This window comes from Misgurnus anguillicaudatus, chromosome 8, assembly GCF_027580225.2.
Source record: "Misgurnus anguillicaudatus chromosome 8, ASM2758022v2, whole genome shotgun sequence".
NCBI classification, from domain to species: Eukaryota; Metazoa; Chordata; class Actinopteri; order Cypriniformes; family Cobitidae; genus Misgurnus; species Misgurnus anguillicaudatus.
The window spans coordinates 11,359,387-11,381,383 of record NC_073344.2 but is presented as its reverse complement, the minus strand read 5'-3'; the positions used below and the strand labels follow the sequence as shown (position 1 = coordinate 11,381,383).

At 35.6% G+C, this 21,997-nt stretch overlaps 2 protein-coding genes across 2 annotated transcripts; both read right to left on the bottom strand.

The window, feature by feature from the left end:
* Positions 1–735: 735 nt before the first annotated feature.
* LOC129450915 (uncharacterized) lies at positions 736–21,616 on the bottom strand. The gene is made up of 4 exons (XM_073870958.1): positions 21,373–21,616; positions 17,783–19,387; positions 3,853–3,983; positions 736–2,737 (listed from the first exon to the last, which is right to left on the bottom strand). The coding sequence occupies exons 2-4, from the start codon at positions 19,379–19,381 to the stop codon at positions 1,336–1,338; spliced, it is 3,132 nt and encodes a 1,043-aa protein (XP_073727059.1). The 5' UTR covers positions 19,382–19,387; positions 21,373–21,616; the 3' UTR covers positions 736–1,335.
* LOC141365657 (uncharacterized) lies at positions 10,701–13,534 on the bottom strand. Its single transcript, XM_073870288.1, has one exon. The coding sequence runs from the start codon at positions 13,517–13,519 to the stop codon at positions 11,264–11,266; it is 2,256 nt and encodes a 751-aa protein (XP_073726389.1). The 5' UTR covers positions 13,520–13,534; the 3' UTR covers positions 10,701–11,263.
* Positions 21,617–21,997: the final 381 nt, after the last annotated feature.

Genomic DNA, 21,997 nt, shown 5'->3' with positions numbered 1-21,997 from the left:
TAAATTTTTTTATTAGAATGGTAAGCCGAGTTTACATTCACCACACTAAGGGGCGGTTTCCCGGACAGGGATTAGACCAGTCCTAGACTTAAAAACTTTTAAGAGCTCTCCAAACTGAAAACAACTTTCACTTACAGATCTTAAAATACATCAGGGCCCTTTGTTTTACTTCAAGATGCACACAGGTAATGTTTTTAGTAAGGCATGTTGTTTAAAACTAGTTATAAATTTCTAATTAAACTAAGGCCTAGTCCTGGATTAAGCTAATCCTGGTCCGGGAAACCGCCCCGAAATATTTACAGACACATGCAAAACAAATAATTTCTTTTAAGATTTAAAATATACGATTAAGTACAAAATTGGACAACATTTCATTGTTACATACTTATTGTTACATGTTACAGGGCCAGATTTACTAAATGGGGCAAATTAGCACGAGAGCGCAAATTCAAAAAAGGGCCGATACGAGTGATAATATCTGCGGGTTATTTACTAAAAAGGCACAAATTAAATAACACAGGCGCAACAGCTGATTTTCAAAATGACCAACAATCTACTAAGAGCAGCGCAAATTAGTTCATGGTCACAAATAATCAAAGCTAATGTGTGCTAAATAATGGCTCAAATGCAGTAATATCACACACGCAAATATTAGTAAATCACATTGCGTGAATTGTTTAAATAATACAATATCAAATTGAACGTCAAAGTACAAGATGTGCACATTAACTGATAGATGACATCCGTGTAGTTTATTAATATAAAAACAGTTTACATAAGGTAATCCACTGTATAAAGTCAAGTGTTTACCCCTTGTTTATTTCCAGCTATAGAGTGGAGATTATGTTGATTTGAATACAAAGTATTTTTCATTTAAAATAAATTGTAGATATGCCATTAGATAGAAATATATTAAAGAAATTCAGTACAAAGAAAGTAAAAAGTATACAAATGTTATACCCATATTTTTAATACAATGGGGTACTGCAGTAAGGTTAGTAAAAAATTCAATCATAGTATTTAAACATTCTGTGTGTGAGAAACATAAAAGTAAAGTATGGGTAGCATTGGGTAAAGGGGGCATAGGTTGGGACCCCATGGATTTGCCTTGGGCCCAAAATCATTAAATCCGCCCCTGGGTTGGAAATTTTGTTGTAGCGACAATGGTAGGCAGTGAAGTTGTGAGTTGAGTAGTTGGTGCGGTGGTGATGACTGTGGTGGTCTGTGGTGTTGTCATGGTTATCAGAATGGTTGTTGGTGTAGTTGTTGTCGTAGGTGCAATTGTTAAAGTTGTTGTTGTAGGTGCAACTGTTGTTAATGTTGTTGTCAATAAAGTTATGGTAGCAATGTGGTGGTAGTCATGGTAGTGGAAACGTATTCAGTTGTTGTGCGACATATCAATTGTTCTTCTTTTAAATCCAAGATAGTTAGATTTTGCATATCTATAGGGGACTCACAAAGTACTGGAGATCTTGACTTGATCTTTTGTTTATTGTCTATCATCCATTCAAAGAAAGGCAACAGGTCACAGTCACACTGCCACGGGTTATCATTCAGGTAAACACTACTGAGTTTCGGAAGATTTTGAAAAACATCTCCAGGAAGGATTCGTAGATTGTTATTTTCTAGTTTGAGGTTAGTAAGAGACTGAATTTTCTCAAAGTCATCAGCTTTTAATGATTGTATGAAGTTGTTTCGAAGATTAAGTTCAGACAGTTGTTCGAGACCTTCAAAAGAGTCTCCAGATAAACTCAAAAACTGGTTTGAGGAGAGATCTAACTTTCTCACCTTCTTCAGTGGACTGAAAACTCCAGTTGGTATATAAGAAAGATTATTCTGGTTAAGGTTCAGATCTGTTAATTTCGGCATTTCTCCGAAGAGGACATTTGGGAGGCTGGTGAGTTGATTGTTATGCAGAGTTAGAGTCTTTAGTGCAGGGAAACCAACAAAAAGATTTTCTGGTATTTCAGATAAAAGATTACTGTTCAAAGTCAGGGTTAATAATTTACTTTTGTGTGGAAACAAATTTGATTGTAAAGATGAGATTTTGTTGCCATACAAACCAATTTCTTTCAGATCAGGGAAATTATCAAAAATCCCATCAGGAATAGCAGTCAGCTGGTTCTCATAAATCCTGAAAAACTGCAGGTTCTTAAGTTTTGAAAAGAGAGATGTTGATACAGAGCTAAGGTTGTTCTTTCCGAGATGAAGCATTTTGAGATTCTCCAAATTGTCGAAGACCCCCTCCTCAATGGATGTGATGTCATTCATATTTAGAAAGATTTGTTCAAGTTTTTTTAAATCATCAAATAACCCTTTTTCAAGACTTTGGATTTTGTTACTTTTCAAAGTAAGTTTTGTAAGGTTGATGAGATCTTTAAAAACACCCACAGGTAATGATGTCACTTCAGTGCCAGATATCTCAATGGACGTGATATCAGGTAAACCCTCAAAGGCTCCAATCTCTACAGACTGAGTTGAGGTTCCTAAAAATTCAATTTTTTTTAACTGAGGGTTTTTAGAAAAAGCCCCTTTTGGTATGGTATTAATCTGACTGCCTACAAAATATACTTCAACAGCTCCATCCTTCAGCTTTTCTGGGACTGCTGTCACGGTTTTGTCGTACACATCTTTGTTTTTGAATTCTTCACCCATTTCACAGCCCTGTTCATGGCTCCAGTGCAGTTGCACAAGTATGCAGAAGAATACCAGTGCACTTCTTAAAGGCATATACCTGCTGAAGAACAAAACATTCATAGTAAATATTTTCCAGAATAATAATTTCTACAGTAGGTGTATTGTGACCATTTCAGTCCAATGTCTGTTGAATTCCAACAAAAGGAGACATCATAAGGCTTTTTTAAGATGTTAAATACATTTTTGGTGTTAGCCCCAAATACATATAAACAATTTATTATAGCATGTTAATATTGACACTTTGTAGGTGTGAGCAAAAATTTGCTATATTTGAATGTGTCCCTTTATATCCAAATGAGCATTGCAAACACTTATTGCCATAATGATGGTTTGTGAAAATTGAAACTCAATTGTGCTGTCAATTATTCTCTCTCTCTCTCTCTGCACTAAATGGCAGTGCCATGGTTGGATAATGCAGATTAAGGGGCGGTATTATTATAATAAGATCTGCTTCTGAAACCAAATTTCAATTACCACATTTTTACATGCTTGCATAGAATGGTTTACCAAAACTGAGTTACTGGATTGTTCGTTTTCACATTTTCTGAGTTGACAGAAGCACTGGGGTCCCAGTCATAGAACATGGAAAAAGTCAGATTTTCATGAAAGGCTCCCTTTAAAAAATGGCCTAATTTTAATATTTTATGAATTCATATGAATTCATATTAATTCATTACACATGGCAACAAGACTGAGAAACATTATTGAAGATTAATTATACTTCAAAATTCATTCATTTCATGCATTATCTATGCAAATAAATTTCTCAGATAATGAGTAAAACATAAAAACAACTATAATATAAAATTATTTATTAATAAATATAACAAATAAACATTTATATTATATATAAACTAGCAGACTGCTACGGTTGATATGTTTCTGACCAACACTTGCTTGGTTCTTCACAGTGATGCCATTGAAGAACCATTTTGTTTCCTCAAATAACTATTCAGTTAAATGTTCTTATAGGAGAACATTTTTTTTTCATATCTTTATAAAATATAATTTTCTCACTACAAAAAATATTTTGGACAACAGAAAGGTTCCTCATTATGGAACCAAAAATGTTTCTTCTCTGGCATCGTGAAGCACCTTTATTTTTAAGAGTATGTACAGTATGTGTAGGATCAAAGGTAAAATAATTACTCCTACCTGCTCATGTTTTTAAGAAGACCACTCAAAGCGCTGTATAAAGAACGCAGCTTGCTTCTCTTATCTAAACTCTGTTCAAGTCTGTACTGTGAGGCTGCAAGGCTTCTGTAAGGGTGTGGAAAGTTTGTTTTCTGTTCAAAGAGATAAAAATATATTTAAATCTTTAAAATACAGCTCTATCACTTGTGATTTGACTTGAACACACGGGAGAAATACTGTCTTTAAAAAGACCCATAAAAAGTTTTTTTATGCTCCTCTTATTTTCAACATTTCCAGATTTGGCATGGTGTATGTAAACTTTTGACCACCACTACCTGTCAGGAAATGCAGGACACAAACCCAGGCGCAGACAACAATAGAAAAAACACTGGACTTTATTTATAAAACAGAAAAACAAAATCCACAAGGGGGAAAAAGGAAACACAAGCAAGATAAACTAAACACTGATTAAACTAGACTAGACTCAAAACGATACACAGAACACTAACTTACAAATGTACAAAACTAGACTAGATACTGTATATGGAAGGACAAAGTACTCACAGGAATCAGACAATGGACAATCAACGAACACCAAACACATGACATTAAATAGGAGAACTAATGAGGGGAACAAGTGAAAATAATAACAAGTAAGGGAGCGGGTAAAAAGTGACGGGACAAGGAAAACACGTGGCCTGATAATGAATAATCCATAGCCACGTGTTCCCACATAAAACTGTCAGAACCCTGTCACACTGAACTAGATGTAATACAAGACAAGATCCTGACATAATATTATGCTATAGACTAAAACTCAAACTAAATAAAACTAAAAGTAATGATTTTTGTAAAATAGAAATTAAATCATAACTATTTATGCAGCACTTAAAAAAAACTAAAACTAAACTGACATAAAATAACACATTTAAAAACTATAATAACCCTGGTTGAGTCAACTCAATTTTACTGCATGGGGTGCCTCATGTTTTTACGTTTATTCAACTTCTCTATTTTTTACAGAGAAAGATCAAGTAACCCACCCAAAATTATTTCTTTTTATGCAAGTTTGCTCTTTTTGCTGAAGTGGATTTTCCACCCTCTGTGACATACCAAAAAATGTATAATCATCTGTACACGTTATCTTTTCACATTTTATGCTGTTTAAGGAAAATCTGAAAACAATATGAGTCACAAATGATAGTAATCCTTAGGTTTTCTTTACACATTGTTGCCCCCTCCCCAAGTTCAAGGAATTGATATGGAGAAAAAAGGAAATTCTTAACAATACACGTTAAAAACTATAATGTGTGTGATTGAACATGATATTCAGTAAACTAGTTTTGCTGTGCTTTGTAAAACCTCATAATGAAACTGCAAGTAAATGTTTCCCGACAGGAAATGCCCAAGAATAAGGAATTTTTTTTCTCACAAAAGCACAAAAATATACTCGCATACCTTTGGCTAGTAGAAATTTATTGGCAACATGAACATAACAGAATGCAATTTAGTTTGCAAATTGTTTCTTTTATAATCTGTGAATTATACCAAACTATACAGTAGTTTGCAAAAGCATTCAACCTTCAATAATTGTTTCATTTCACATCTGTTTGTTGTAGTACAATTGATTTCAAATCAGGCATTCAAAAACATTTTGTTTTATTTTAAAAGTTTAAACTGCCAAAATATTTAGTAATGATTTTTAGCTAATTTCTATTTCTATAAATACATTCATTAGTCAAGTATTCTTTAAAACCAAATTAATCTTACCATTCAAACACGTAGTGATATCTGTCCTTTTCTTCACTTGTTTCACACCAGTTCTCCAGTTTTCTTACAGTATATATGATGGCAAAGGGTGCTTCTCAATTCTTATTTGTGCACCCTCGTTTCCTTTTTCTCGCTTCCTTTCCCGCGTCTTAGCTCCACCCTCCTTGGATGCAAGCGAGGAAAGACGCAAGGACGGAAGACACAAAGTATTAATGTACTTGTTATGTGGGGCCAGCGTGCAGGGTTCACGTCAGTACATCACCAATGACAGCCTCTCATTGCCGTGACGGAGGCAGAATGCTCTGATCTGGCTTATTTTGAAGATTTTGATTTTCAGACAGCATATTTAATATTCATGTTTAGACCACCGATCTATATAAATGATCAGTGGTATAGACACATATATTAATTTTATAGCATTTTAAGAATGTTTTTATTTTAATTTAGTGAACTCTAATTCAAGTATATATTTAACTCTATTTTTTCTTGTTAAATATTTGGGGTTTTAAATGCACTTGATAACTTAAGAGGATAAGAGGATATGCCATCTCACTCAACCTCTTCAGAGATGCACCACTCCAGCCATAAAAACTCTGACCCTAAAGCCCCTCTCGTGGCCACAGGAGGCCCCTCACACTCCGCTGGGATAGCCGCCCACTGCTCTGGGTGTGTGTGTGTTCACGACTTGCTGTGCGTGTGTTCACTACTCACCATAGATATATACACTAGATGTCGCCTTGGGGCTCTGAGCATGCGTCAAAACCGCCGCCATCTTAAAACAGGGGTCTTGTCATAGGAAGTATCTAGGTAAAGCTGCTATCTCTGCCTGTACTTCGAATTCATGGACGATGCTGAACTTTTGTGCTGCGTATGGATGTTAGGGCTACTAGCACAATGCAAAAGTAAATTTTCATAAAATCAAATCCTTTATTTTTTCCTGGACTAAATGCTAAATACAAGTCTGACTGTTGAAGCGAACCAAAAGAAAACCAAGAAAATCGCGTTCACAACGATTTATGGTGATTTTATTTCTGTTCCACCATTGCCTACAATGAGGCTGATGCGGGATTCCCCTGTTTCAAGATGGCGGCTCTGTTCGACGCATTCGGTCCAATGAACTGCCGTAGCCAAGGCGACATCTAGTGTACATATCCATGACTACTCACTAGAATAGGTTAAAAGCAGAGGTCACATTTCGAGTGTCAAGTACATACAGTATTTGACAAGCTTGTCACTTTCACCTCACTTCATAACGTTTAAATGCTAAAATTTTTAATGTTGAAGTAAACTGTTAAAACAAACAAAAAAATACTTTGAATATGTGAATCTGTGAATTAAGTTTATTTCTAATCACACACACACGCAAGCACCAGCACACACATTTGAATACCTTATTTGGATTAAAAGATAAGCATATATCATGGCATAATCCAAATTTAGCAAAAAGGTGTACAACAGCAGCCAATATCTCAGTCCATCATGCACATTAAGGGTAAATGTGGCACCTACGCCTCCATGTTAAAGGATAATTCCGGTATTTAACACTTTAAGTCTCATTTCTGGTTTGTTTGGGATGAACTACAGTGATGGACACAGAAATTTTGACAATGGGTCATGTCTTGAGTTTTTGACTCGTTTAGAGGGTCTCTTGACTGCTTCAGAATGGAAGTCAATGGCCATGTACAAACATGTCATTAAAACAACACTTAACGTTCATTTTCAAAACTGTGCTACTCACTGAGTGGTTCATGGTGTTCGTTGATGATTAAAAACAAGTTGTGTAGCGAAATACAGTTTCTGTCGTGTTTTATTTGGCATTTTGTAAAATTCCATTGACTTCTCTTGGAAGACTCGTTGCTCGCTGATATATCACTCCGCCGCCGGGAAACAGAAAATGGACTGTTTACATGTGGATGTAGTTTTTTCGCTCGGTTTCTCTCAGAATAAATTTTTCGCATATTTGTAGGGCTGGACCAGAATATTCGAATATGTCGTTCCGACATTCGATTTTCAGTTTTGAGATTCGAATATATATATATATATATATATATATATATATATATATATATATATAAATATTTTACAGCGTTAATGCAGAGCTTTTGCCAAGCAGGAAGTGCGCTTCACGCTCCCGCTCTATAGGTGGCGCAGAGAGACCAACATCTATAGCCAACAGCCACCAAACGGCACCAGTGGAAGATCGCCTCAAACGGAAAACGCGCTTCCTGCTTTGGCATTCACGCTAATAATGTTGTAAATAACATTCAGTTTCTTGCAAAAACTGATTGATTTGCTTCACAAGACGTCAATATGTCACACGGAGTTATGGGGGATTGCTGTTGTATTGGATATATATGCTTTAGCTCTTAAAGTGTGCAGATCTGTTGACTTGCATGAAGGAGCACTGGGGTTTCTGCAAAATATCATCTTTGTTGTTCTGCCGATGAAAAAAACATATTGGATGGTGTAAGTGTTATAAATAAACTTGATTTTGAAAGTATGCTACCGTTTTATTACAGTTTGTTGGACTACGTTCATTCATGCTTCACACTTAAATATAGAGCGGAAGTATATACGCGGTTGTGAGGTATCTGAAAAAATAGTTCCACTATAGCAAATAACACGGATTGAAATCATACATTGCGCCAATATATTTGTTTTTGGTCATCAACGAGCGCCGCGAACCGCTCGGTGAGTGGTGCAGTTTTGAAAATGAACGTTAAGTGTTGTTTTAATGACATTTTGTGCATGGTCATTGACTTCCATCCTGAAGCAGTCAAGAGACGCTTCTAAATGAGTCGAAAAGTCAAGACACGACCCATTGTCAAAATTTCTGTGTCCATCACTGTAGTTCATCCAAAACAAACCAGAAATGAGACTCAAAGTGTTAAATACCAGAATTATCCTTTAAGTCTACCAATTACTGCTGATACAGAGCAATATTTTATCAGTTTTTTGGCCTTATTCTTATGTAGTCTGATCTGCAGGCCTCTTACACACATCTTGTGCACATGGTCTAAACTACCAAAAATGAGGGCAATGATTTTACAGGAATAGCCAAAGTTATTAAAAACATTGTACCATGGTTGATATTTCAACAGTTTTGAAGCATAACAGGTGTCCATGTAAGCATCAAAAGAGCAACCAATTCATTAATTACAACTATGTCGGGTCTACTTGGTAAATGATTTATGGCAGTTTCCAATATAGTGCTCTGTACGTATGGGGGGGGGGGGCAGTCTGTCTTGATCTTTTCGTTATGATGGATTGTAGTACAGTTAACATTGGCACTGAGCTCCTTCACTAACAGTGCAACAATACCGTCATGGCACGCAATCCTTTGTAGGCTACACAGCCATTAAGGATATGCGTGATTGTCTCCCTTTGCCAGCTGTTATGTTGCAGGCGAAATAGCTCATGTGCAGATAAAAACCTTGTTGCTGAGTTGTACTTTTTGGTAATTCCTGAAGACGAGCTTTAATTGTGAATCTGTGGATGTCATCTTGCAAGACTGTATTTTTCAGAACAGTGTGTGATATGTTATGGTCGGCATAGGGCAGACAGGCTAGTTGTCCTTGTAGGCGTAGCCCTGTCCAATGCTGAATCATACCCAAATGAAAGTGATGGATTATTGTCCTTCTGATATTTTGCATATCAAGAAGTTGAATGTTTTTTGTACTAAACTATACTATTCTTTTTGTGTATTTTCTTTTTTACAGGAGTTGAAATATATTAGTGCTTTGTTGGCACAGGTTGTTTACACTCACTCCGCCCATTATTCCTCAGGCCATTTGCATTTAATACAACTGCCACATAACTATTTACACTTTGTGTGGATAGCATCCATCACTGTTTGCAACCAATAGGCTGATTGTTTCCGTTTACCCTTGACAGTAGCCAATAGCATCTATCTTCTGTGACATTCAGTTTATATAGCATCCTCTTATAAATAGTATCACTGCCAGTGTATTATATTATTAAAATAGTGATTATTTAGTGTTATTCTCTGTATACTCTGTGTTTTTGTCTTCATGGCCACTGTTTTGTATTTATCACATAAATACTGAATCATTATCAGTTCTGTTAGTATTCATTGGCTGAGAGAATTTTTTTGCCTTGCGTCAGTGTTTATGTCAGGAGGAGACAAGGTAGTAACCGGACTCATTATTATAAAGAAAAATGTATATTTTTATCTTTTTTACCTTTGAACATGTGTTTAATGTTAGCTTTGTGTTGAATTTATTGTAATCACTGCAAATGTTGTCAATATTTCCGCCCAAGCCATATCTTCACCAGCAGAAAATAGTGTAGGCTATTTAGTAATATGATAGATGTTTAACAACAGCGGCTTTGAGACTTTATCTCTGTGAACTCTCCTTGTGTAGGGTGCATCCATTTGTAGCCCTTACCCAATGAAATGTCATGATACAAAACAATTTAAAAAAAATTCTATTTGATTACAAATAATTTATATATATATATAAAAAACATTAATGAAAGGTCAATTTTTACACACAGCGTAAAAGCATCCATTATGGCAAAAGGTTTTAATTTATAACAGTGCACGCAACAAGTAGCAGTATGGAAGCTTGTTTCCGCCATGCTGCAAAAAACAATAAAAGAAACTCTGACTTTGTTTCTCACAACTGTGACTTTATTTCTCAGAATTCTGAGATACAAAGTCAGAATTTGATTGCATTATCCCTTTACAACATGGTGGAAACAAGCCTCCATTTTGCAGTCCTTTACATTAAGTCAGTCTTCATTTGCCTATTTTCAATTAAATTATATAAAATGATTTAAAAAATACCAGTGAAAATGACTGGCTAGAAACCACCAGTAATTAAATCAATATTGACACCTAGTGGCTGAAAATAAGAAAATACACGCCGAGGTCTTGAATGACTGAAATGTTTCACAGTAGGCTACTGAAAATTGGTAAGCATTGATCCAAGATGATTTTCTTGCACAAGTATGAAATAAGTTGAAAATCATATTATATGTGGAATATGTCGGCCTAGACTTTAACAGTGGCATATTTTTTGCTGTCAGTTAATTTTGCTATGATTTTCCGATGACTGAATGGATATTTCAACACATTTTGTTATTTAAATGACATATTTTTTATGTTTTGTTAAACATATACAATAAGAATCTTCCAACATGTATCCAAAGTGCATAAACATCCTTCAACTATAGTTGCTTTTTTCACATCTTACAAATGAGGAAACATCAGTGCCAAGCAATTAATCATAAGTCAACATTTACAATATTAAAATGTATTTAAACAAAAGTGAATTTATATACTACACATGTTTATGAAATAGTTGTGTCACAGTTGGCTTAAGCTTCACAGGACTTTTGAAACATATTACATTGCTGTGTAACATTAACAGTAAACATCTCTCTGCAATGGTACCACCAGGCACTGCTCACTACTGACCAGATACTGTAGATGAATACATATAGTTTTAGATGACTTCAGAATAAGGACAGTGAGTGCAAGTGGGAGCATTGAAAGTAATATGGAAAAGTATCCTGTGTTGATTTTTGTGAACATTTTTGTAGTCCAGACTATCGCCCTGTGAAATCCTCATCAAGTCAAAAAGTGCATTCTTATCAAAAACAGCAGTTAACTTCTTGTAGTCTTTTAAAAAACTCCTCACAGAGCTACAGTCTCTGCCTCATCCACAGGTCTGAGTGTTATGGACTTAGTATAGGAGAAATGGGTCAGTTTTACCTGGTTGTAGAGTCTCTCTCTGTTCTGGAGAGAGCAGTATAGTGAATATGTATACTTAGCCAGCACCACCGTACAGCAGATTTCTATTATCAGCATTGTTGAGTAATATATCAGAAGAGCCTTGCATGATGAGAACCTGTGGGTAGGTGTAGCTCTTGAGAAAGATTGTTGATGGGAGTCAAGGTAGATGAAACTGCTACTCGTGGTGGGAAAAGGTGTTGTGGTGGTGGGGTTCAATGTAGTTGAAGAAGTCGTAGCGATTGTTGTCATCAGGGATGTAGTTGTAGGCTGTACTGTGGTTGTTGACGTGGTGGTGACAATCGAGGTGGTTGTAGGTTGTATTGTGGTTGTTAATGCAGTTGTGGGGGCTGACGTAGTGGTTGGAGATTTCGTTGTAGCGACAGTGGTAGGCAGTGAAGTTGTGAGTTGAGTAGTTGGTTCGGTGGTGATGACTGTGGTGGTCTGTGGTGTTGTCGTAGTCATCGGAATAGTTGTTGGTATAGTTGTTGTAGGTGCTGTTGTTGTTAATGTAGTTGTCGTAGGTGGAGCTGTTGTTAAAGTTGTTGTAGTAGGTGCAACTGTTGTCAATGTTGTTGTCGTAGGTGGAGCTGTTGTTAAAGTTGTTGTAGTAGGTGCAACTGTTGTCAATGTTGTTGTCGTAGGTGGAGCTGTTGTTAATGTTGTTGTCGTAGGTGGAGCTGTTGTTAAAGTAGTTGTGGTAGGTGCAATTGTTGTTAATTGTGTTGTCAATAAAGTTGTGGTAGGCAATGTGGTGGTGATCATAGTAGTGGTAACGTATTGGGTTGTTGTGCGACATATCAATTGTTCTTCTTTTAAATCCAATATAGTTAGATTATGCATATCTATAGGTGACTCACAAAGTACTGGAGATTTCGACTTGATCTTTTCTTTATTGTCTTTCATCCATTCAAAGAAAGGCAACAGGTCACAGTCACATTGCCACGGGTTATTGTTCAGGTAAACTTTACTGAGTTTTGGAAGATTTTGAAAAACATCTCCAGGAAGGATTCGAAGATTGTTATTTTCTAATTTGAGGGTAGTAAGAGACTGAATTTTCTCAAAATCCTCCGCTTTTAATGATTGTATGAAGTTGTTTTGAAGATTAAGTTCAGACAGTTTCTCGAGACCTTCAAAAAATTCTCCAGATAAACTCAAAAACTGGTTTGAGGAGAGATCTAACTTTCTCACCCTCTTCAGTGGGCTGAAGACTCCAGTTGGTATATAAGAAAGATTATTCTGGCTAAGGTTCAGATCTGTTAATTTAGGCATTTCTCCGAAGAGGACATTGGGCAGGCTGGTAAGCTGATTGTTATGCAGAGTTAGAGTCTTTAGTGCAGGGAAACCAACAAAAAGATTTTCTGGTAGTTCAGATAAAAGATTACTGTCCAAATTTAGGATTGCTAATTTACTTTTATGTGGAAACAAATTCGGTTGTAAAGATGAGATTTTGTTGCCATTCAAACTAATTTCTTTCAGATCAGGGAAATGATCAAAAATCCCATCAGGAATAGCAGTCAGCTGGTTCTCATAAATCCTGAAAGTCTGCAGGTTTTTAAGTTTTGAAAAGAGAGATGTTGATACAGAGCTAAGGTTGTTCTTTCCGAGATGCAGGATTTTGAGATTCTCCAAATTATCAAATACCCCCTCCTCAATGGCTGTAATTTCATTCATATTTAGAAAGATTTGTTCAAGTTTTTTTAAATCGTCAAATAACCCTTTTTCAAGGCTCTGGATTTTGTTACTTTTCAAAGTAAGTTTTGTAAGGTTGTTGAGATCTTTAAAAACACCCACAGGTAATGATGTCACTTCGGTGCCATATATCTCGATGGCCGTGATATCAGGTAAACCCTCAAAGGCTCCTATCTCTACAGATAGAGTTGAGGTTCCTAAAAATTCAATTTTTTTTAATTGAGGTTTTTTAGAATAATCCCATTTTGGTATGGTATTTATCTTACTGCCTACAAAATATAATTCATCAGCTCCATCTTTTAGCTTTTCCGGGACTGCTGTCACGCTTTTGTCGTACACATCTTTGTTTTTGCATTCTTCACCCGTTTCACAGCCCTGTTCATGGCTCCAGTGGAGTTGCACAAGTATGCAGATGAATACCAGTGCACTTCCTAAAGGCATATACCTGCTGAAGAACAAAACGTTCATGGTAAATATTTCCCAGAATCATAATTTCTACAGTAAATGTTTTGTCACCATTTCAGTCCAGTGTCTGTTCAAATTACAACAAAAGCAAACCTCAGGAATGACATAAAGTCACCCAACAACAATGTAAAAGATTGAGATCATGATACAGTATGAAAAAATCTGATCTGAGATATTCCATCAAATATTCATTCTTTAAATAATCCTAAAATAAATGTAATAACATTAGTGCTGTTTAAAATGAATATAAACTTATCTTTTTGTTAGTTTATCTGTTTTCTGCAAATCAGTGCAAATAAAAACATGTCGGTAGATGACAGAATGAAACAAAAATGATAGTCTTCCTAAAGGGCATACATCTACAGTAGTATGTTTAGAAAAACTGAAAATAATCTTGATGTGGTCAGAGCTGTATGTTCTGTTGCCATTAGTCATTGACTTGTGTATTTTATTTTTATTTTATTTAAGTATTGGAAAGAACATACTGCTGAGTTAAAAATTACCCTATGCTGTGTTGTTGTTACCCAACCATGGATTGAAACAAACGGAGCTGTGTTTTCTGTCCAGTATTCACCCAGCATTTTTTAGAGTGAGATTATAGGCAACATGACTGAGATACCTTAACATATTTCAATATCAATAATAATTTAAATTATACATCCCATGCATAATCGATGCCAATAAATTTTCCAGATGATAAGTAAAACATATTAAAAAAATCAATCTGCAAAAATCAATCTTCACTGAGAAAGCTATTGTTCTCAGGTTAACATCCTAAGAAAACCTGGGATACAGCTGTGTGAAAGGCAGGATTAATCTGGCAATGGTAAACTAGTAAACTAGTAAACTTTGATCAAAGTTGAGTTGATGTATGTAACACTGGGCGCTGAGTCACGGAGACTCCCGTTTACGTTATGATTTTAATGATGATTGACACATGACTAAATGTTTAGGTTCCTTTCAAACCTATACGTTAAAAGTGTACCCATTACATATTATTACTGCAGTAAAGGAGTTTATTTTGATCATGGTGCCACACTTGCTGGATAATTCTGCAATTACTTTTCAGTCATTTGCGATGTAACAGTTGAATGTTTTCACGTATTGACATTATTTGCGAGGTACATTTGCAAATGATTCATAAAGTCATACAATTCTTTGATCGATTGTGTTTTAGAAGTAGTGTATGCTCAAAACTCTGATGCGAGAGACAGAAAAAAAGAGAAAGAAATTATCGATTTTATTTGAAGCCGGCTCTTAAAGGACAAAATACCCGAGCAAGCTATTATGTGGCTATTATAAAAAAAATCAGGACATCCTTGCAACCCAGTGGCAACTTGTCCACGACCCGGTACTGGGTCGCGATCCAGTGATTGAGGACCTCTTCTCTAGCTGCCATTAAATGGAGCTTTAATGTGCAGAATCTGTCAAAATGTATACAACCACCATGCATGCTCTTTCAAGATGAACACGACGCCGCTTTCGGTCCGAAACCATTAGCAAAAATTAGTGTCAGAATAAAATGTTCAAACGTTATGATTTTTTGACTGAAACTTTGTGCCCCTGTTTATTTAGCAACGCATATCAGAATTTGTCCCACACAAGATGTTTTTATCATTTTGCTACTGATAAAATTACATGGAAAAATTATATCTCTGTTTCCTTTAGATTCATAGTTTAACATTCGTAACTGTTTGAACAGAAGGAGTAACGGACGTTAGTGAATGTTTCCATTGCATCGTGGTGGAATAAGGAAATTATACTTTCAGTGTTAGCAGTATTATTTTGTAAAAGACACATCAATATAAATGTTAGGCACCAAAATTCAGGAACCAAAATAAGGAAATGAAAGAAATGACCAGATGCACTGACATCCCAATTTCTGGGGATGGAAATAAAATAAAGTCTTATTACACGATAATGCCTAGGCTTAGTGGGATAAAATTAACTTTATTATTTCTTACATCTATCTTAAACAAAAGAGTGAACTAAAAATAAAAAAATGACAACAACTGGGTATTATTTATATTGTTAATTACACCCCTTGGGGACTGAAACTGTGGAATCGCCCATATATGTATGTATGTATGTATATATGTATCTATGTTACTGATTGGCCCTTTGCAACATAGGCGGGTTTGTTATTCCCAGATAACAACTGCTTAAAACTAATAACACGCAGCAAGCAACACAGATGCTGCAAATCATTTTGACAGGCACAGTTTAATACACAAAAATGAAATATAAATATTTTTTCATAACATATGTGACATTATATTTACAAATGATTAAACCAAATATTGTGATCATGACATTTTTTAACGTCTTTCTTGCCTTATCTTAAAAAAGTAAAAGTAAATGGGTTTACCTTTGCAAAGGGTCTGTGTTCATTAAAAATAAGCAAATAAAATATTTCAAATAAATCTTATCTTACTTATGAAGTAAATAGCCGGTTGTTATTGCAAATTACCTACTGTGTTCAGTGTCATGGCCTATTTTTAAAGTAACAACCTGCTGTCTATACAATATTCATTAAATATAATGTAATGTAAAACAATACAATACAATATAATATTATTTTATTTATATATTATATAAACAGTGTTTTGCAAGATAAATATTTCGTCATGACCACAATGTCTGAACTTGCTGTTGTTCTTAAAAAAAATTACAATTTCTTTCATATCTTTTTATAATTTAATGAACACTTTTTTCACTTCAAGAAACCTTTTGGAAAACAGAAAGGTTTCTCAAATGTTTAAGACTCTTAATGGAACCAAAAATGTTTCTTTTATGGCATCGTGAAGCACCTTTATTTTTAACACTTTGTACAGTATGTGTAGAACCAAAGGTAAAATAATTACTCCTACCTGTTCATGTTTTTAGTAAGACCACTCAAAGCGCTGATCTCAAAAGAAAATGTAAAGAACGCAGTTTGCAACTCTTATCTACAAATGACTCTGTCCAAGTCTTTACTGTGAGGCTGCAAGGCTTCTGTAAGGGTGTGGAAAGTTCGTTTTCTGTTCAAATAGATAAGAAATTGTAAACAACAAGCACGTTCTTTAAAATACAGCTCTATCTCAATTTTTTACTTGAATGTAAATTATTGATTTGGTAATCGATAGTTACCAATGTCTTATTAAATCATTTATTAAAAAACTCTGTGTAGTGTTGCTCCAACATGATTTCTAAATATGTAACCCAGCGAACTACTCAGCAGATGTCTAAAACCTAATACTGGTATTTCAAAACACTCACTGAGGTCATGGCCTCTTAAGTCTACCCACACAAATGCCTAGCATTAGTGCATACCAACTTCCAACCTTCGGATGATTCATGATTTATTTTAAGACTTTCTTTTTATACACATAAAAAAATCGCTTCTGCTGTGATCATCTTAAATAGATTTAATTCAAACTATGTAACATTGAGAGTGATCAAAAAAGGGAAGAATACAGATACTGTACTTTTTTTTAAAATGTGAGACTTATGACAGTTTGAGTTTTTGAACATTTAATATACACTCACCTAAAGGGTTATTAGGAACACCTGTTCAATTTCTCATTAACGCAATGGTGTAATGGTGTGGGGGATGTTTTTTTGGTTCACTTTAGGCCCCTTAGTGCCAATTGGGCATCGTTTAAATGCCACGGCCTACCTTAGCATTGTTTCTGACCATGTCCATCCTTTTATATCCACCATGTACCCATCCTCTGATCGCTACTTCCAGCAGGATAATGCACCACAATGTAACAAAGCTCGAATCATTTCAAATTGGTTTCTTGAACATGACAATGAGTTCACTGTACTAAAATGGCCCCTACAGTCACTAGATCTCAACCCAATAGAGCATCTTTGGGATGTGGTGGAACGGGAGCTTCGTGCCCTGCATGTGCATCCCATAAATCTCCATCAACTGCAAGATGCTATCCTATCAATATGGACCAACATTTCTAAAGAATGCTTTCAGCACCTTGTTGAATCAACGTTACATTTAATTAAGGCAGTTCTGAAGGCGAAAGGATTCAAACACAGTATTAGTATGGTGTTCCTAATAATCCTTTAGGTGAGTGTATATGACAACATTTGGGTCAATGTGATAAATTCAGTCTCTCACATGCATACACAATTTCATAAGGACAAATATTCAACACAAACATAATTTTTTTAATATGAATCCACTAACGCAAAATAATAAGGGTGGATATTAAAAACAGTGAATACTAAACAGTGATGATACTTTACAGAAGTGTTCAAATAATGTCAGATGACTGAGTTTTTCTTTCTTTGACGGTCCAAGTCTTGACTGCCCCGTATGTGCCTCCTCCATAAAACACAAGCAATGATGCTGACAATGAGAGCAGTGCAAAGAACGGCTACAATTATGATGATACTCTTTTTAGATAGTTTCCATCCCTCCGTCTCACTTCCATATGCGTCGTCGAGCTCTTGTGTGCCTGCTGTGATGTCATCATCCTTAAGTTCTCCAATCTGTCTGCCACTCAGGTGTGTGGGACTGTCGCACACCACAGAAGTAAGATTCTTTACTTTATCCGTGAAGTTTCTCAGCCAATCCCATAAAGGTATTATGCCGTGATCGCACCTCCATGGATTTGGCGTAAGTATGACATTATCGACCACAGACAAAGACTTTAGAAATTCTTTTTGTAAATTTGGAAGAGAGTTATTTTGAATCTCCAGCTGATGTAACCGAGATACACCATCTAAGAGATCAACGGGAATTTGTCTGATTTCATTGTTCTCCAGAGAAATGTTAGTTAACTTTGGAAGACCTTTGAAAATTCCTCCTTTGATGCTAGTTAATCGATTCGTGTGTATGGAGATCTCCTCGACCTTCATCAAGCCGTTGAACGCACCAGGTGAAATGTGCTGAATTTGGTTCCTACTAAGTACCAAAAGGTAAACTTCGGTTAAGTTGCTAAAAACATTCTCCTCTAGGTGAGTTAACATGTTGTCATACAGCCAGAGCTCTCGGAGAGCCATTGGACCAAAGGTCCCGGGCAACAAACGGTTGAGTTTGTTCTTGTACAGTGAGATAGTAGATAAACTGTGAAGATTAAAAAATATTCCATGGGGAAGAAATGTTAACCTATTGTTAGAGAGGTACAGTTTCTTCAGCTTCTGTAGATTAGAGAAGAGATTAGCTGGTAACTGCGTGATTTTGTTGTCTTGAAGATGCAGCGTCTCAAGGTTCACCAGGTCATTGAAGGTTCCTTCTGGTATCTCTTTTAGATTATTTTGCTGTAGGACCAGAGCTTTGAGCTGACTAAGTCCTTTAAAAGTACGTACATTAAGCTTTTCAATAGAGTTTCTTTGCAATTGAAGATCTTGCAACTGTCCTAAATTTTGAAACACATCATCTGCCAAAGAGGTAAGATTATTTTTGCTCAGGTCCAGTTTGGTTAAAGCTGTAAGGGGGTGGAGAAGCGAAGGGGGAATATCTTTAAGTTTGTTATTACTCAATGTCAGAGTTGATAACAGCTTTAGATTTTGAAACAGATCCTCTGGTAAAGAAGTTAGCTCAGTCCCACTTATTCCCAAGGCAATAAGTTTCAGCGTTTGGTTAAAGGTATGCGGTTGTACCTCAGTTATTTTTGAATCCTTTGCTAGAAATGTAGTGAGCGTATCAGTCAAATTCTCAAAATCAGATGGTTTTAATGTTGGTATGCTGGTGTTGGTAATGAAGAGACTGGTGGTGTTTGGTGGAATTGGAGATGGAAAATCTTTTATCATAAACCCCAGGCATCGGATTTTTATGCCGTTACATTGACAGTGCTCTGGACAAGTAGAGACAACAGCACTCAGGGCGCAGGTGCCGAGCATCACATACCACAACAGGTCCATTAACTCCTGCAGACAAACAGAAAATATAAATATTTAAATATGAAAATTACGGAGCCCCTAAGGGGACATGGAGCAAAAATTTAATAAAGTTTTGTTTCGCATGCGCACATGAAACTTTTGCGGGCTCGCGTGAAACTTTTGCGTGCTCGCGTGAAACTTTCGCATGCACGTGTGAAACTGTCGCGTACACACGTGAAACTATTGCGTGCACACGTGAAACTACCGCATTTAGTTTCGCGTGTTCACATGAAACTATCGCGTGCTTACGTGAAACTTTCGAGTGCACACATGAAACTTGCGTGTGCTCACGTGAAACTATCACATGCGCGCGTGAAACTATCACGTGCGCACGTGAAACTATCTTTAGATTTTTTACTCCAATGTCACCTTAGGGGCTCGATAGATATTCACATATTTATATACAATTTATTTGAAATGAAAAAGCAAAAGTAAGAACCACAAAGCTTTGTCAATATCTGTTTTTTTCCTGACATGTTTTCCTGACGTGTCTGACATGTTTTCTTGTAAATAATATCGGACTCTTATTCTGCCAACAAAGCAATATTTCTGAATGACCTGAGGCCTGCACTGTAAAAGATTTCTGTAGAAATTACAGTATTAATGTGATTTACAACTAGCTGCCAGTAACTTACTGTAGATTTTACATTTATGTTATTTCCTGGCAACAGTTTGTTCAAAGTTAAATGAACATGAAACTTTCTCTTCTACAGTAAGTTACTGGCAACCAGCTGCATAATCACATCAATTATTTTACAGTGTGGATTAAGCAGATTTTATGCAAAAGTATTTGATAAATGGATAATATGTAAGGGATAATGTATAGACAACAGGTTGTTATCACAGAAATAAACCTAGACAGTGTTTATAGACTCTTCTGTCTGAAGCTATTCTCTATACAGCAGATATTTATAACAGGACACATTACCAAAAAACAATATAATAATTCAGCACAATCTCTTCAGAAATATTTACAATTTTTACATATTTTATAAGTTGGCTAATTCAGATGAATTTATACAAAGCGAATCATACAAAAACATACATTTAGCATAAATGCTAAACAACAATAAAACCCCACCCATAACCTCGCCCCTAACCTCAATGTCATGGGGCAAAAGTAAATCGTACAAAAATTTACGAATGTGAATTGATACGAATAGCCACCTCATAAAATACATATGGATTGCTATAAGATACCTTTGAATAGTTACAATTCACCAATCAAATAGAAAGTAGATAAACAGCTACTCTAAGCAGCACACATGCTCCGCTCTCAATAGCAGATGACTAAGTTAAGCTGCAGTAGTAAAATCTAATTAAATCTAGCTGCAGAAGGGCAACATGTGTTACGTATAAATGTATGCTTTGAACACTACAGTACAAGTTCAAAACTGTGATTTGTGTAATTGAACATGCTATAAACTATGTGCTACGTGAACCTCATGATGAAACAGTCTGTTGCACATAAATGTTTCCTGTCAGGAAATGCACCAGATTAAGGAAATTTCTTTTCTCACCATAAGCACACAAACACATCTGTGGTACGACACTTTTCATTGCATCTGACTTTAAAATGTAGTTGGGAAAAAATAAAAAGTGTTGTTTTTTACTTATATACTCACATACCTTTGGCTAGTATCTTGTCACAGACATTTATTGGCAATATGAACATAACATAATTAATTTAGATAAAGACAAAATAAAAAGGATATATTCTTTAAATAAATAGTTTCTTTTATAATCAGTTCCAGTAATACCAAACTATACGGTAGTTTGCAAAAGCATTCAACCTTTAATAATTGTTTCAATTTAAATCAGTATGTAAGAGTAAAACTGATTTAAAATCAGGCATTAGATAACTATTTGTTTTATTTTGAAAGTTTAAAATGATTTTTAGCCATTTTTTCATAATGTATATTAAGTAGTCAAGTATTCTTTAAAAGCAAAATAAAAAGTACAAAGCACCTTACCACTAAACTCAAAAAATGTAGTGATTTTTTGTCCTTTGCTTCACTTGTTTCACACCAGTTTCCCAGTTTCCTTATATATGATGGCAATGTGTTTTTTGTCAGATTCCTTTCTGCCTCCTCATGGTAGAAATAGCCTTGTCCTCTTCACAGTCAACCGTTGACTTCAGTGTTCAGTCAGCGCAGTACATAAGCTCTCATATACTCACCCACATTATAAAGAGAAGAGCTGGTGGGGAAACCGCTAGTTTGGGACCCCACCCTATTTAAAGACGCAGGAAGTTTGTGAGTAATCAGATAACAGGGAGGGTGAAGTAATGTTGAAGGCTATTGACAACAATATGTGACTCTGCTAAGGACATTTTTTTATAGATTTGTTATTGTGGGGTTTGGATTTTTTTAAATGTGCATTAACAGGCATATATTACGTAAATGGAATGTTATTGGATTCCATTACCAACCTGTTTACATTTGGAAACTATCAATATGTACTTATGTACATGCTTTTGGGTTTAGACAGATTTTCAACATGTGCTTGTATTTGTTTTTCTCATATAGACCATATCCACCAAATTCCATTGATTATACTTATTGTGGTCTACATTCCGTGAACTTACCGTACGCAGTC